Source organism: Microtus oregoni, unplaced genomic scaffold, assembly GCF_018167655.1.
Source record: "Microtus oregoni isolate MIOR12 unplaced genomic scaffold, Mior012 000007F_ref0000211, whole genome shotgun sequence".
Taxonomy (NCBI): domain Eukaryota; kingdom Metazoa; phylum Chordata; class Mammalia; order Rodentia; family Cricetidae; genus Microtus; species Microtus oregoni.
This window is the reverse complement of record NW_024543066.1, coordinates 47,646,156-47,661,989: the sequence shown is the minus strand read 5'-3', so window position 1 is coordinate 47,661,989 and position 15,834 is coordinate 47,646,156. Positions and strand designations below refer to the sequence as shown.

The 15,834-nt window shown below is 47.9% G+C and overlaps 1 protein-coding gene across 5 annotated transcripts in view; it reads left to right on the top strand.

The window, feature by feature from the left end:
• The window catches only part of Tbc1d5 (TBC1 domain family member 5), a 452,807-nt gene that overhangs the window by 422,253 nt on the left and 14,720 nt on the right, over positions 1-15,834 (top strand). For 4 of the 5 annotated variants that reach the window (XM_041656297.1, XM_041656299.1, XM_041656296.1 and 1 more), the window contains 3 exons: positions 2,105-2,184; positions 3,756-3,899; positions 6,878-15,015. In XM_041656297.1, the coding sequence (XP_041512231.1) occupies positions 2,105-2,184; positions 3,756-3,899; positions 6,878-7,168 (515 nt within the window). In that variant the 3' untranslated portion in view covers positions 7,169-15,015. Of the gene's footprint in view, positions 1-2,104; positions 2,185-3,755; positions 3,900-6,877; positions 15,016-15,834 lie in introns of those variants that run through there. The other variant, XR_005974648.1, reaches the window with a different exon arrangement.

The following is a 15,834-nucleotide window of genomic DNA, read 5'->3' as shown; positions in this document are numbered from 1 at the left end:
CTGTATAACTGGGTGGCTGGTTCCTCAAGTCCTCCTCTCCTCCTTCGTTCACTGATTCCTTCTTCCCAGATTTCTCCTATGTTTATTTCCTCTGCCTACCAGGCCCACCTATCCTTTCTCCTGTCTAGTTATTGGCCGTTCAGCTCTTTATTAGACCTATCAGGTGTTTTAGACAGGCAAAGTAACAAAGCTTCTCAGAGTTAAACAAATGCAACATAAAAGAATGCAGCATGTCTTTGCATCACTAAACAAATGTTCCACAGCATAAATGAATGTAACATATCTTTAACTGATATTCCACAACAGGAAGACTCACAGAACACGTGTTTGGTCCTCTGACAAGATAGAGGGGTTAATGAAGTTTCAGGTACACAACTTGTGAGCCTTTTTGGAGAGGGGTAGTACTCAGGTCTTAGGAATGGGTGGAGTTGGGAGTGTGACTCTGTTGTCTTGATAGAGAAGAAGCCAAGTATGGGCAGCAGGGAAGGTGGAGTTTGCATGGCACGGGTTCATTGGTGAAAGGAGTCTAGATTCCCTGCCTAAAGGTGGGACGGGATAAGGGTGCTGAGCAGGGGTGGATGGGGTTATCAGCATGAGTTAAGCCTTCCTACCTGAAAACGCAGTGCCAGAAAGAGCTTAAGGCAGACATGAAGCATGTGTCACTAGGGATGGTCATGAGGATGCGTGGAATACTGTTACGGGGTATGGTACTCCTCCTAGAGAGGGTGAGTCCACAGGTTGCAGGGATGAGTGGAATTAGTGGCATGGGCCTAGTGTCTGCCTAGAGACGGGGTCAAGTATGGATTGCAGGGATGGATAAAATAGAAAGCAGGATAGGCTTGGTTGTGGAGTCTGAACTGCCTGTCTACGAGTGGGGGCTAAAGACTTTTAGTGTGAGTTAGATAGGGTTGGTGGTGTGAGGAAATACCAGAAGAGGCACAAGAGAGGCACACATGAGACATGTATTCCTTGGGCAGGTGTCAAGGGAAGAATATAATGTTTCAAGAATTAGAGGTTAGCAGACACAGAAAGACAAATATCATATGTACTCACTCATAAGTGGATTTAGACATAAAGCAAAGAAAACCAGCCTACAGTTCACAATCCAAGAGAACATAGACAACACAGAGGACCCTAAGAGAAACATGCATAATCTAATCTATATGGGAAGTAGAAAAAGCCAAGATCTCCTGAGTAAATTGGGAGCATGGGAACCATGGAAAAGGGTTGAAGGGAAGGAGGGGGGAAGGAAGGGGAACAGAGAAAAATGTATAGCTCAGTAAAAATAAAAAAAAAAGAAATTTAAAAAGATAAAAAGAATTAGAAGTTGGATATTTTCTAAGGCCATTGTAATCAGAGAACTTAAAAGGTGTAAGAACTGTGGAACCTATTTAAAGTGAGCCTCAGACCTGGTTTGCCTAGCAGTACCTTGTGTAAAATGTTTTAATTGTGTCTTCCTACCCTACAGTACATCGCAGTGTGATATATCAGTGGGTGCTGAGTATCAGTGATGGTCAGCACTGGTTTGGCTGATCACTTAGGTCAGTACTGAAGGAAACACCTATGGTCCTATGGTCCCTAGAGAACAGAAACCTTGTCCTTTAGAGACACGGGTTGAAGCAAGATGGCTCCATAGGCATTGGCATCTGAGGTCTCAGTGCCATGAGATTTCCTTCTTACTATTAATATTCTACTGAATTGGCAGCATGATTTATCCTTACAAGTCAACAGAGACAACCTATTTATTTATTTTAGTCATGTTGGAGGACCTGGTATTTAGAAGGAAGCAGGTTAAGTACCATTGATCTGTAAGGTTGTGAAGAAAGCTCAAGGAAGAACTTTTCCTCCTATAAATGGGACAAGGGCTCCAGATCTGGTCAAACCCCAAGTCAGCGTCAGCGAGAGATTCCCAGTGTCTCATGGGAGCGCAATACCACCTGCCATTACCAGCACACTCAGGAGTGCAGGGGTAAGCCTGCAGGTAGGGTCTGCTTGTCGGGCACAGTGTGCAGAGCAGCCTTAGTGGGTGACCTCTAAAGTTGTGTGGCAGTATGTAAGTTGTACACAGCGCATTTGTTATAAAATGTCATTTTTCTATTTTCAGTTAATATTCAAGATGTGGTATTACAAGAGAATTTGGAAAAAGAAGATCAAATTCTGGTTTCCTTGGCAGGTTTAAAACAGGTATGTGTACTACTCTGATGCTACGTGTGTGTTCCACAGTCAGCCCTGTGCCTGCTCTGGGAGGATTACCTTACAATGGATAGGACCACCTCAGAGCCATTGTCCTCGTCACTGATATCAGCCAGGTAGAGTCTGTGCCGCTCACGCTCCTTACTCCTGAGGGCTCTATCTCACTGGCTTGTAGTTCTCCATTCCCCTATCACCTGCCCCCTGCTTCCTCTTCCTACAAGACCCATTGCGTTTGCACCTTACCTCAACATCAGGTTTGATCGTTTGTCTACAAATCCATGGATGCTGTTGGAAGCACAGACCATAATCACTACTTTCAAGTGGGCCCTCAAGAACCCAGTTTACCTGACCCTGGCGGGTCTCAGCAGGATGCAGTATCAATGAAAAGGAGCATGCTACTATCTGAACAGGCAGTGGGAGTGGAACCACTACCTGGCTGGGAAACAGTACCTGTTTCTTAACATGATCAGACTTTAACCAGCCATTACTAAGTCCATAAATTTGAAATAGTTGGATTTTTACCAGTGGTTCATTTTTTATAGTACAATGATAACAATCATCCTGCAATGTTCTCCATCCATGGCGTATATCTCAAGACCTTTCATGCATGCCTAACATCACAGGTTTGCCTGCATCATGAATATACTGTATTTTCCCTACACACGCTGACCTAAACTAAGGTTTAGCTATTAGACACGGTGAGGGATTAATAACAGCAACTAAGAGTAGAGCGACTATAACAACACAGTCTACTAAAGCTTGTGTGTATTCTCTCTTTGATGATCTAAAAGATGAAGTAGGGTAAGGGGAATGGGGTACTGTGTGAAGTAGGGGTATGTACTGTGCTCTAACACGTGGCTACTGTGTGAAGTAGGGGGTGTGTACTGTGCTGTAACACGTGGTTACTGTGTGAAGTAGGGGGTGTGTACTGTGCTGTAACACGTGGCTACTGTGTGAAGTAGCATGGGGTGTGTACTGTGCTGTAACACGTGGCTACTGTGTGAAGTAGCATGGGGTGTGTACTGTGCTGTAACACGTGGCTACTGTGTGAAGTAGCATGGGGTGTGTACTGTGCTGTAACGCGTGGCTACTGTGTGAAGTAGCATGGGGTGTGTACTGTGCTGTAACACGTGGCTACTGTGTGAAGTAGCATGGGGTGTGTACTGTGCTGTAACACGTGGCTACTGTGTGAAGTAGCATGGGGTGTGTACTGTGCTGTAACACGTGGCTACTGTGTGAAGTACTGTGATGCAGCACAGTTGTGATGAGCAGGACAGCAGAGTACATGGCAATGGGTGATCTGGACGAAGGGTTGATTCCCATCCTAGCGCTTCTGCACGTTGTCTTACTAGAGAAGGTGAGAGATTTCAGCATACTGCTCAGACAAGACAGCCTAAAACTGAGGACCTGTTTTTTCTTGAAGTTCAGTGACTAGCGGTAACTAGAACTACAAAGTAAGGAATTACTGTAGGAAAGTCTGCTTCAAATGTATGTGATACTTAGCTACATTTAGCTACAAACTCATTTATCTTTTTATTATTTTCTTTCCCCTTTGAAAATAGATCAAAGACATTCTGAAAGGTTCCCTGCGCTTCAACCAGAGCCAACTGGAGGCTGAGGAGAATGAACAGATTACCATCGCGGATGATCACTACTGCTCCAGCGCCCAGGACCAGAGCCACCAAGTTCCTAGGGCCACCAAGCAGGTACAGGTGTTTTGATGAATACTGAGGAGAATGGCTTTCACGAAGTTAACCTAGGTTCTCCGGAGTTATGAATAAGGCCAGTCCGATCAAAGCTCTTCAGGCTACTGGATATGAAGTTGAGCTGAGAGATAATCCAGCCTGAACCCTAAACACCGTCATGCTCTCTAGAGCTAGAGGGGACGCTGTTCCTAGTGGTAACGAGACTAATGTCTCAGAGAGCTGCACAGTGCTTGCTCTGTAAGCCTGAGCCTCTGGCCACTCTGGGATGCCATGAGGAATCTATGGGCTTCCAGCTGTCTCTCTCGTCCTCTAGCACTGGGAGGACTCTGTAAACTGTCTCCACGCTGCCTACAGTGAATTCCTCCTGATGAGATCCCATTTTGCCAAAATCATTCCCCTAACTTCTTGAGGAAGAACTTCTCATTAGTGAATAGCTGCTAAGACACTGGTCAGCAAATGTCCTCTGTGAAAGGCAGAGAACATCCTACTGAATTTACTGCTGTTGCTGTTTGGTTTTTTTTTTTTTTTTAACAACTCCTTAAACCCATGGAGCACTCTGAGGTTGAGGCCGTAGCTCCCATTTTTCCTGTCAGGTGCCAGCACCCTCAGGGTCATTCCAACAGGGTGTTCTGGCTAGAACAATCTTAGAATCTTAGGCCTTTCTTGTGTGTTCAGTCTACCTGCTTATTAGTAACAGAAGAGATAAGGTGCAAAGACTGACTTGTCAGGAGCCCCGTGCTCCTCCAGTGCCTCACTGTGCATTGGTAACCAACAAAAAAGTTGTTCATGCCCAAGTTATATTTAATTTTTAAATTTTATTATTTATTTATTTTGTAACATACATATGAAGACCAAAAGCCTTATAGAGTTGGTCCTCTCCTACTGTGTGATTCCAATCAATCAAATTCAGACTTGCTGGTAGGCACCTTTGCCCACTGAGCCATCCTGATGACTCCCTGCAACCTGTATTCTAAAGTTTTAATGATTTTGTACGATTGCTTGAGACAGGGCTTCATTATATAACATAGGCTAGCCACAAACACAAGGTCATTCTGCCTCAGACTCCCAAGGTCTGGGATGGTAGGTGTGTGCTAGGCCCTGGTGTCTCAGTGACTTCTCTGAAAAGTCAGCTTAGGAAGTTCATCCTTAAGAGAGGAACCAGAGAAAAATTCATGCATTGGAGTGGGAATTGCTTTTTGGTTTTCTGGGTCTTCCTCCAGATGGCAGTGCTCTAGTTGACCTGTACAGTTGTTGGAAAGAGCCACAGAGCTGTGTGAGTGCATTTTGACCCCATAAATTAGCACCTTAATTTGATAAGTCTCTCCAAATTTCCCTTCCCTACACAGATATAGGTAAACTTTGGTGCACATAGACTCAGCAACTACTTTTAATTGGCGGTTTTAAAATTAAAATGATTTTTTAGTTGACTGTGTAAAAATACTACAGCACAGAACTCTTTGAGGGTCACTAACCATTTGCTGTATTTGAAATGCTCAGCTGTATATGACAGAGACAGGCTTTGCTGACGTTCATAGTTGTAAGAACTTGTAGGAAAACTAAGTGTGTTGGCCCCTTGGGAAGTGCAAAGCCAATAACAACAAAGATACTCCTGTGTCAGCTCTTACTTTGCTGGAACATTCTCTGGGAGCCACGGTGGTGCTGAGAGCTGGTCCTACATGGTCTTGCACCCAGACTTCAGGTCTGACGTAAGTTAGTGCGCTCCCAGGGAGAGCTCATGGCACTGCTGGTCCTTATGGAGCAGCACCGTGAGCTCAGTGCCATGAGCCCTGCGAGCCTGGCATTCACCCTTCCTGAGAAGGAATTGCTCTAGGAACGTGGCACTCGGGAACAGGTGGCTGGAACGTTTGAACCCAATTCACAGGTTAGAGACTCAAGAAATGCCCCATTTCTGCTATCCTGCCACCTCTTTTATGTTGCACTCTCTCCTAGACAGAGAGCCTTGTTAGCAGTCAGCACACATCGCATGGCCCAACCTTGAGTAGGCAAACACTTGCCTCCATAGCTGCATCTGAGATCAGCCCAGGCTTGCACTAAGGAGCCCCATGCCCTGTCTTTGTCTTCTGCAAGAAGACACTAACAGGAGTCAGACTTGTTCTCTGGCCACCCTTTAAGAGAGCTGTCTCTGTCTCAGGGCAGAGGACGCAGGTGCAGTCAGCAGGCAGTGCATGCTGAGGTAAGGTGTTTCCTCACCCGGTACTAGACAGTCTTGGCAAGATTACAGCTTTGTTTGCTAACTTTACCTTTTCCATACGAGGCCTCACTATATAGCCCAAGCCACTTTCCAAGTGCTCGGATTAAAAGTATGACCCAACACACCCAGCTAACCCCAGACTTTTACGTGTGTCCATAGATATTAGTGTCTGTCTGCTAAAATGATAAAAATCCACTTAAAATTTTTTGTAAAGGGGAAAATAATTGTGGACTAAATCATTACTATGTGTTTTTCCACTGAACTTTACTTTCTTGATTTTCCTGTTTATTTTTCTTGATTTACTATTTATTGCTGGTACCTACCAGTACCACCATTGCTCCAGGAGACCCACAAATATGTACCCAAGATTAGACGTGGTATCTCACATTCCAAAGCAGCTTCGTGAGCCTGCATGTGCCGCTTCACCCTGTCTCATAGATGTGAAATAAAAGATTACAAGGGGCTCAGGGGAGGCTGGTATCGTAGCATCTATGGCCTGGTGGCTGGCTCCTGGGCCTGATCTCCTGCAGTATGGACGCTGCATTTCCTTGCAGCTTTTCAGACAGTAGCTTGACTTCCATCTCCTGGGTGGCAGTGTTTGCTTTCAGAGGGCTGGCAAGGCAGTGCTGCTCTCACCGGCAGACTAGGCTCTTCCTAAATGAGGTACAGGGTGAGGTAACCCCTCATGGCCACCTTGCTCACTGGCCTTTGTACAGGGTTGCCATGCCTGCTGTCACCATCCTTCCCCTCTGGTTTTACCTCACAGGCCCCTTCAGAGATGCCGGGCTGCACAGGTGGAGGGACCCCCGATGACTTCATTCTGGTTAACAAAGAAGATGAGGGGCGCAGTGCCAGGGGGGCCTTCTCAGGCCAGTCCCAGCCTCTTCTCGCCCTCAGAAGCACATCTGGGAGGAACAGAGCAGCCTGCTCCCCACTGGTATTCTCAGACCCCTTGATGGGCCCAGCCTCAGCCTCCTCCAGCAACCCCAGCTCCAGCCCTGATGACGACAGCAGCAAAGACTCTGGCTTTACCATCGTCAGCCCCCTGGACATCTGAGCACAGGGACCCGAGTAGTGGAGACCCTGCTGCTGAACTAACTTTTTTTCCCCAGCATGCATTTTGGCACTGGCACAACCCATCCTTTAACAAGAGTTTTCCTCTTTTCGTGCCCTATGTTCACCAGAAGTGCAGGTAGAGCTTTCCACCTGACCCCGTGACCCTTGCTCTGAGGTAGGGCGAAGTCAGGCGCCCAGCTCCGTGCCCACTGTCAGACAGACCACAATCGCGCCACCGTCTTCCATCCTCCTCCCCAGCAGCTCTTTGGGCTGCACCTAGTGGGAGGAGCTGCTTTCAGGACTTCCTGTTAGCAAGGCTTCGGCCGGCCGATCTGGCAGCCAGCCTCCCTGCTGCCTTCAGAAGCCCTGCTGCACTCAGAGTGAACTGGAGAAGCAGGGGCTCAGATTAGGACTCAGATTCTGCACTCAGAGTGAACTAGAGAAGCAGGGGCTCAGATTAGGACTCAGATTCTGGTTTGACTCGAGTATATTTCCAGGCCCTGTGCTGAATAAACTTCAGCCTCCACTGTTCTCCCTGAACCGCATTTCACCTTCTAGAATCTCCACATGAAGCATGAGGCGGCTGTAAACTACTGTGGCCTCTTACAATGAGCATCATAAAGGGAAACCACATTTCTACCACCAAGAGCCAAACCCCCACTGGGAATTAGATTTGGAGTCCCTTCTGTGGGAGCAGGCTTCCCAAAAAACATTCCAGGTGCCAGAAGAGTACAGGGCCCCTACTCAGCCCACCCCCACACTGACACTCAGCTGTAAAGTCATCCGGGTACTGCTTCAAGGATGGTTCTGCATGCCCTGTGCCCCTGCCTGGGCTGCCACGGGTGTGCCACCTCCTCTGCTGGCAGAGTCAGAGCTGTGCCGGGCACTCTTTCCTGCAAGGAGAAGAGCTTTCTGTGCCCAAGCTGGCACTCCACTGGGGACAATGGGGACTGTTGGCAGATGTAGCACCTGCTACACTTGCCTTGTGTCCCTCTCCGCAGAGCGCAGCAGCCTCTGGGCAGTGTCCCCCTCCTTCCCAGCACTGCCTTTCTCTGCAGACAAGTACAGTGATGTGTGATGCTCCTCCATCTTGGAAACAGGGACACTAAAGTCCTCCCCTATGAGGACTTCTTAGCTGTACTAGATGGCAGGGCTCAGCCAGTGCCTCGGACTAGTCCTCTCAGCACTCTAAGGAGGCTAGTTCCATGTCCCATGAAGACATAAGAACCAGGGCCACCACATGGTGGGCATCCATCCTCCGAGGGAAGGTTACCATCAGCCACTTCACAGAGGCATCCGTACCCTTAGACCTAAGGAAGTATTTACTCACCCCTCCAGGCCTTATACAGTGCTGGCCATGTCTATCCCAGCTGAGACACTGTCCCCAACATTCTCTCTGCTTTGAGAAGAAGGGTCATAGCTGAGTGTTACTGTTTATCCACGGAGCCAAGAAGGTGACAGGCTGATTCCCTGCCGTTTGAATGGGCATTTCACAGTCTTTAACCTACCTGCCCTGCCCGTGCCCCATCCTGTGCTGTGTGAGTGCCCCGTGAGAGCTCCTGGGTTCACACGGAGATGTTTCTGTGGTCCCCAGTTAGCCCGCTTTTCTGCTTGGAGAGTGCTGTGTTTACTAGGTGACTTCACTCTTCCTGGTGAACATTGCTTCCCTTTCTGTCCCCGACATTGCTGGTGCAGATTGTATTCCTCCCCTGTGCGTTATCAGGTACTCTGTCTAACTGCACATTTTAAAACCCTGGATATTGAACTTTTTTCTTTAGCCACATGATAATCATCCATTCTGATCGCTCACATTTTGATTGTAGCAGCTATTGTCATTTACTTTTTTAAACATGCCTCTGTTTCACGCAATCCTCTCTGATCAGATTGGAATTGTGAGTTAAAACATTCCTGTGTACTCCAGAGGGTCACAGACTTGCCTTGTCTTACAGGTTTGCTGTGGTCGTCGGGCCTTCCTGGTTTATTTCATCAATGATGACCTGCTGTTCTGCGCTAACTGCAGCTTGAAAAGAAAAGAAATGACCACAGTGCCAAATAAGTATAGCTCTAGAGCACAGCCTCTCCCTGGGACTTGCCTCCTCCTGTGTGCAGGGATGGCTATGTTAGACGAGCATGCAGGGTTGGCTGTGCTGGACGAGAATGCAGGTGCTGCCTTTAGTGGCAGGAGAGCTGAAGAAATGCAAAGAATCCCCTAGCCGTAGCTGCCAGTGTTGGTGCAGGTTGCTGTTTTTGTAACAGCTCTCCCAGTGGCCACTCAAGGACAAAGTGGGGAGTACCTATGGCCCTGTGTCAGCCAGTTCTATTTTTCCCCAGGACACAGTCTTGTCCTCTGCCTTTATCCAGAGTGGGAGCTACTAGGACATGGGAGCCTGGAGAAGAGGCTGTATACACAGAGAGCTATCAAGCCAGGCCTCTTCACTGATCAGATGCCTTCCTCCATGCTAGGCAAATCCTTTTTCTGGTAAGAAATAACAAGTTCATATACCCAATCTCAGGACCATATTGGGGTAGAAGTTGTAGTTCTGTTCATGAGGCTCCATTATCTGCTTAACGATGTCCTCATGAACCTTGGTGCTGGAACTCAGGCTAATAATGTAGGAAACGACTCCTCCTTTGGGAGAGTGACCCCATTCTTCCAATAACCTAGCTCTGAGGTCATGCAAGCACAGAAGCGCCTGGCCAGGTGGGGCTGGTGCTGTCCATGGCTTGGCCTCACCTGCTTTTCCTTCCTTGGTAACATGGGCAACCTTCACAGCCACCTGAGACTGCTTCCTTACCTGCATGATACCACCAATGCTGTCTACCCTTGTCAGCCCAGCGAGGTTAAGACATTGGAAGAACAGGTGTGAAGTGAGTGGCAGAGCCATTGGGGAGGATTGTGGTTCCGGAAGTGCCACTCCCATTGACAGTGTGGGCTACAGAGGCCTTTTGATGTGGGGTCCCTCCCCATGGCAGTCTCCTGCAGCAGAGGGTTTGCCACAGGGTAGGAATGGGGAGGTCAGAGCACTTTACATCTTAAATGACACATAGGGAGGACAGAGTGGGGGGCACCTGTAGTTTAGATGAAGCCCAGGAGCCAGCAAGTGAGCAGTCATTTAGCATGTGCTCAGGCAGCTTCAGGGTCCCAGGCAGCCAGTGATGAAAGCATGGCCCAGGAGCCACAAGCCCTCATAGGCACAGGGATTAGCTCACTGGACCTTTGGGGCCTTCTCCAGACCAGTAATAGCCACACATGTGCCAGAAGTGCCTCACCCCTGTCTCCAACTGTCCTTCTACCTAGTTCAGCTCTCTACCTGAGGACTTCACTTAGAGGCTCTGGTGTTTGAGCCCCACTTCTACCTTGGGAACACCCTAGGCCAGTACTGGCTGTTTCCCTTTGGGTTGGGCTTGTTTTGCTGGTTCCTTCCCATTGAGCCTCCTCCTGCAACTCCATTCTTCCTGTTTCCAAACTAAAGGCTGAGCCTGGTTTAAAAGGAGGAAGATACTGCTAGGTAGAGCTATCAGCAGCCCCCGGGCATGGCTAGAAAAAGCTATCGGGCAGCCCTGGGGCAAGGCAGGGCTGCCCCTGCTCAGGACACAGGAACCAGTAAAAGCCAGGGCAGCCCCTCTTTGTGTGAGTTTTGGAATCCAGGTCTACCCATTTGCCAGCTGGTCCTTATGGAGTTGCTTCTAGCACTCCAAAGTGGACACTTTGACTGGAAGCCAGCCTCTGAACTCTAAACACATCTGTTGTAAGACAGATGTGGGAAGAGGCAACATTTCTACACGGGGGAGGTGGGCTCCCAGGCAGGGGGCTCCCTCTACATCTGCTCGCTTTTGTCTCCAGAGATACAGCTGGATTATCTCAAAGAGGGAGACTGCCTGTGTGCTAAAGACACAACAGCTCCTTAAATTCCAGAAAGGGCAGGAGGGCCATTCCTGCATTAGGAGAAGCTCCCATAGGTGAAGGAGCCCAGATGAAGGCCTCCATCCAGTCTGGGAGGAGAGTCTGTGTTGAGCAGTGGGCACACCTTCCTGCTCAGGAAATGCTAGGCACTAGTTGCATGGTAGCTTCACAGTGGCTGCAGAGGTTATATTCCCCCCAGAGGCACTTGATATGAGGGGTGACTTCACTCTGTGACACTCTGGAGCACACTCAGACCCCCCAATGACCATGGGAAGCCAGTGTCAGAATTCTGGCTGTAGTTAAGAAAATGAGGGGAACTAGTGGGAGTACTACACACCTTTAATCCCAGTACTCTGGAGGCAGAGGCAGGTGGATCTCTGCGAGTTCGAGGCCAGCCTAGTCACCAAAGCAAGTTCCAGAATAGCCAGGGTTGTTACACAGAGAAAGCCTGTCTCAAAAAAAGAAAAGAATAAAAAACAAAAATGAGGGGATGGGGCTGCAATGGGTACCATCCTTCTACCAAAGAATTACAACCAATTAAGCCCACCATGCAGAGATGGTCATTCACCTCAACCTTCCCACAGTACCCTTGACCCTCAACATGGCATAGCGAGTTCCTGAATTCTTGTTCCTACCCCTGATCCACGGCTACTGAGCTGCCAAAGCCAGGTCCTGCTGTCCCGTTCATAGCCTCCCTGTCCTCCAATTAGCCCATTGTAGATAAGGCCTTGTCCCTATCCATTACATGTGCCTCACTCCTCGAAGTCTCCAGCTCACCTTCCTCTAAAGCAGAGGCAACCTCATCTTCGCCCCAGTATGTTCCCACCCCAGCCTGTTCTGCCCACCCACACAGTATCCTGAGCTAGCACACTGTGGGGAGGGAGGCACGTCCTGACGGAATATGTATTGCTGACACAGACAAGTCAAGAACTCCAAAGCCTCAGTCCCACTCAAGTGGAGCCTTCCTCTGAGTCCCAGTGTGAGTGATTATGTTTGGTTGGCCAGTGTGTGCAAAGATGCTTATAACCCAAGACTGCTCACCTACAGAGGCCTCCATTAGAGATTGCATAACTTCTCTCTGTGCTGTGCCTAATAAACACGCAGCAGCTGCCGGGTGGGGCGGTCCCCTCCCAACTTTACCATGTCTGTGTGTTTGTCCTTTGTTCATTCCCTTATTTCCCCTAGTCAGAGTTCCAGGACCAAAGTCACACAAAGCATGGCAGACTGTACAGACAAGGTGTACCGCTAGGCCTTCCCTGGTTACATCCCAGGCAAACTAATTGGTGGAGGTGGTTTTAAGATTTGGGAAGGGTAGTTCTGCAGCAGTGAGTAGCTTTCAACCATGCCCAAGCTGGCGGGACTCATCCAGAGCTCCTGTCCTGAGGCCATGGGTCTTCCTCAGCCTTCCCTCCCACCACTGTGCAGATTCACTTCCAAGTCAGCAGTCACCATGCCCTCCTTGAAAAGAGGGCCCACACGGTAGCCTCTCCTTTATTGAGGATCTGCCTGGGACTAGAGACTTGCCATGAAAAGATGGGTCTCTAGCTTTTGGGAACTTGCAATAAACTATAAGTAACCAGTAAACCAGTAAGATGTAGCACTCAGCAGATGAGCAGAAGGCAGTAGTGATGGTGTAGAAAGTCCGCTGCTCCAGCGGGAACATGGCAAAGGCCAAAGCCGTGGGACAAACGCCAGTGTTGGGAGGTGTTAGTGTCTGTCAGGCCTGCATGCCTTGTCACCCTGGAGATGCCGGAGTTATGTCCAGTCCCCCTCCCATTTAAGAGGGACACTGGCGGGGATATCACTGTGCCTCGTTTCCCCATCTCTAGGGTGGGATGCTTGTATTGCCGGCCCTGCAGCAGTGGTGTATGTGATTATACCTGGTTGTCACCCACGTAGCTCACAGGGCAGGTTCTCTATGGCGGTCAGACTGTGCCAGTGAAGCCCAGAATGCCATCAGCTTCTGGGTTCAAGGCTCTGCATGACAGCAGCAACTTCCTGGGTTTAATCACAAAAGCCTGAGCCGGAGCCCAGACCCGATGGCTGGCCAACTAAAGAGGGAAACCACACTGGAGAGATGGCTCTGCAGTGGAGACCCTGCTGTTCCAGATGCCCCAGGTTCAAGTCACAGCTCTCATGGCAGCTCACAACTGACTGTAGCTCCAGTTCCAGGGGATCTGACATGCTAACACACACAGGCAGGCAAAACACCAATGCACATAAAATAAAAAAACATTTCAAAAAAAAAAAAAAGAGGTGCCAGGCCAGCAAATGCATGAAGCAGAGCAGCGTGACAGTGGGAGCTGCTGGCTTCTCAGAATCCTGTTTCTCGGAAATTCACAGAAAGTCTGTGGCAGGCCTTGCCGAGAGGCTAGCCACAGGGTCACCTAGAGGTGGTCAGGCAATAGCCATACTTCACCCCACCCCACCCCTGAGCTGATCTGGGGACTGAGGCATGCAGAGTGCAAATTTCAGAGCCACCCCTCCTTGGAATTTGGTTGGCCAGGAAACGGTGGCCACCCACCACCACCAAGCCTTTTCTCCATCCCATCATGAAAATAAGTTGTCTCCCTCATTATTATATGCTTATTCCATTGAGATTGTTTTTAGATATGCATATCTTTTAAGATTTCCATATGGCGCCGGGCGGTGGTGGCTCACGCCTTTAATCCCAGCACTTGGGAGGCAGAGGCAGGCGGATCTCTGTGAGTTCGAGGCCAGCCTGGTCTACAAGAGCTAGTTCCAGGACATAAACCAAAAGCTACAGATAAACCCTGTCTCGAAAATCCAAAAAAAAAAAAAAAGATTTCCATATGGATTTTCAAAAGGCCTGTTAGCTGTCCCTCCCCATAGTCCCTCCTTTACCCTGCCCTCTCATTCCCCTATTTAATCCTAGTTTTTAATTTAATTCTAGTTTCCTGTTTATCCTTTTATAATACCTGTTCTATTCCCCCTCCCCCAGCTCAACACCTTGTGCCACCAAGGAAAATCAGTGTCAGGAGTGGATTATTTTTTGAATTATTAGCCAAAAGGGTCCCATAGCCTTCCCCAGAACATGAGACGATTCCCAGTGCTCTTGTTACTGTCAGATCCAAAAGAACTCCATTTCCCCAAATTTCAAAAGACAGAAGAGACGACTGTCTCTTCACCTCCTCCCCTACCCAAGACTCCCTTAGCTTATGACGTCCCTCCCGCAGCCCTTCTTCTCCAGACCAGAGCAAGCCTGTTCAACAGTTTCCTCCACAACCTCTGTCCTGGGTCAGGTAGACTGGTGACTCTGTCAGGAGGCAGGAAAGCAAACAGAAGAGCCAGGGGAGGAGCCATGGACTAGGCCTTTCAAAGTGAACTGTTCCCAGTCTAGCTACAGCTGCTTGGTTCATACTCCTTTTCTTGGTTTTATTTAACTCTAAACTGCTTCTTTCTCATGTCTCTAAAACTTTTGCTAAAATATAAATGTTATGTTGAGATTTGTAAGACTGTTGTTTAAACGCTCTCATCTCAGGATTTTTAAGTTCATTGGGTGTGGTTTTAAGTCTTTATAAAATCTTTAGCAAAAAGTCAGCTTAAAACTTGTAAATTAAAAGGTTAATAGTTTAAAATATATACATATGTAATTTTACTATATGTAACTTGGATTCAACTCTTGTTTAGGATAAAAGGATGTTTGGTTTTGTTTTTGTTTTTGTTTTTTAAGAAAAAATGGGTGTGTGCTGATTGGCTCACCTTGGAGTAAATAGCAACGTTGTGACTTGCTGACGTTTTCACTAAACATTTTAAATAAGGAACAACATAGTTCTCTTTTAATAAATAGGGCTTATAAATTCCTCAAGACTATTCAGGCTGACAGAAACGGATTTCAGGATGTATGTCCAGCCTCTTTGTCTTCTCTAACTTTGTCACACTTTAGCTATTTGGATAAACTGATTCATACAAGAAACTGCAATATTCTGTGAAGTTACACTGTAAAGGGTCAGGAAAGTCTCCTGGTCTCTCCGTGGGTTCTATTTGTGGTTACAGTTATATTTTGATGCTAAAGAATCTTCAATTAGATCTTTAGTTCAATTTTTAAGGCTCAAACTTACCAGGGATAAAACTATAAAATCCTAATTTTATAAAAGCTTCTAACTTGGCCCCCTTATCAGCTGTAGCACTCAGGAAAGTAGGCTCTGCCCCTTGCCTAGGCAGCCCAGCAGAGCTGCCTGGTGGTCGGAGGTGAGGGTGACCCAGCTCTGATGTTGTGAGCAAGGGAGAGCCCATTACTCATCTTACATCTGGTGTCATGGGCTGAAGAGAGATGCAGTCCCCTCACCCATCAACACCTGAGACAGGTGGGGGAGCTGGCCCTGCCCCTCACCCTGTATCTCACCTGGGCAACACATAGAGCTGGCCCTGATGGTGTGGGTTTCTTAAATTTTGCTTTGTTTGGGGTGGGGGATACAGGGGCAGAGGGCAGATATGAAGGGACCAGGAAATAAGGGTATCAAGATACATGATGTAAAAGACACATAGAATAAATAAAAAGAAAAACAAAACCTACTAACTTGGAAACATAAAAATAACTAAGCCATGCAAGTTCGTAGACAGTTATATTGTAAATGGCTCAGAACTATGCTTGTAGCCATGGGATTCATTCTCAGGGACAAGCTTTTGCCTTCTGTATATGCTACCAATGTTAAACCTGAAGCATGTAATCAAAAACAAAGTGTGTTTAAATCAGGTATACACAATAGATTAGATGGTGACCCTGAAGCCCCTCAGTGTGA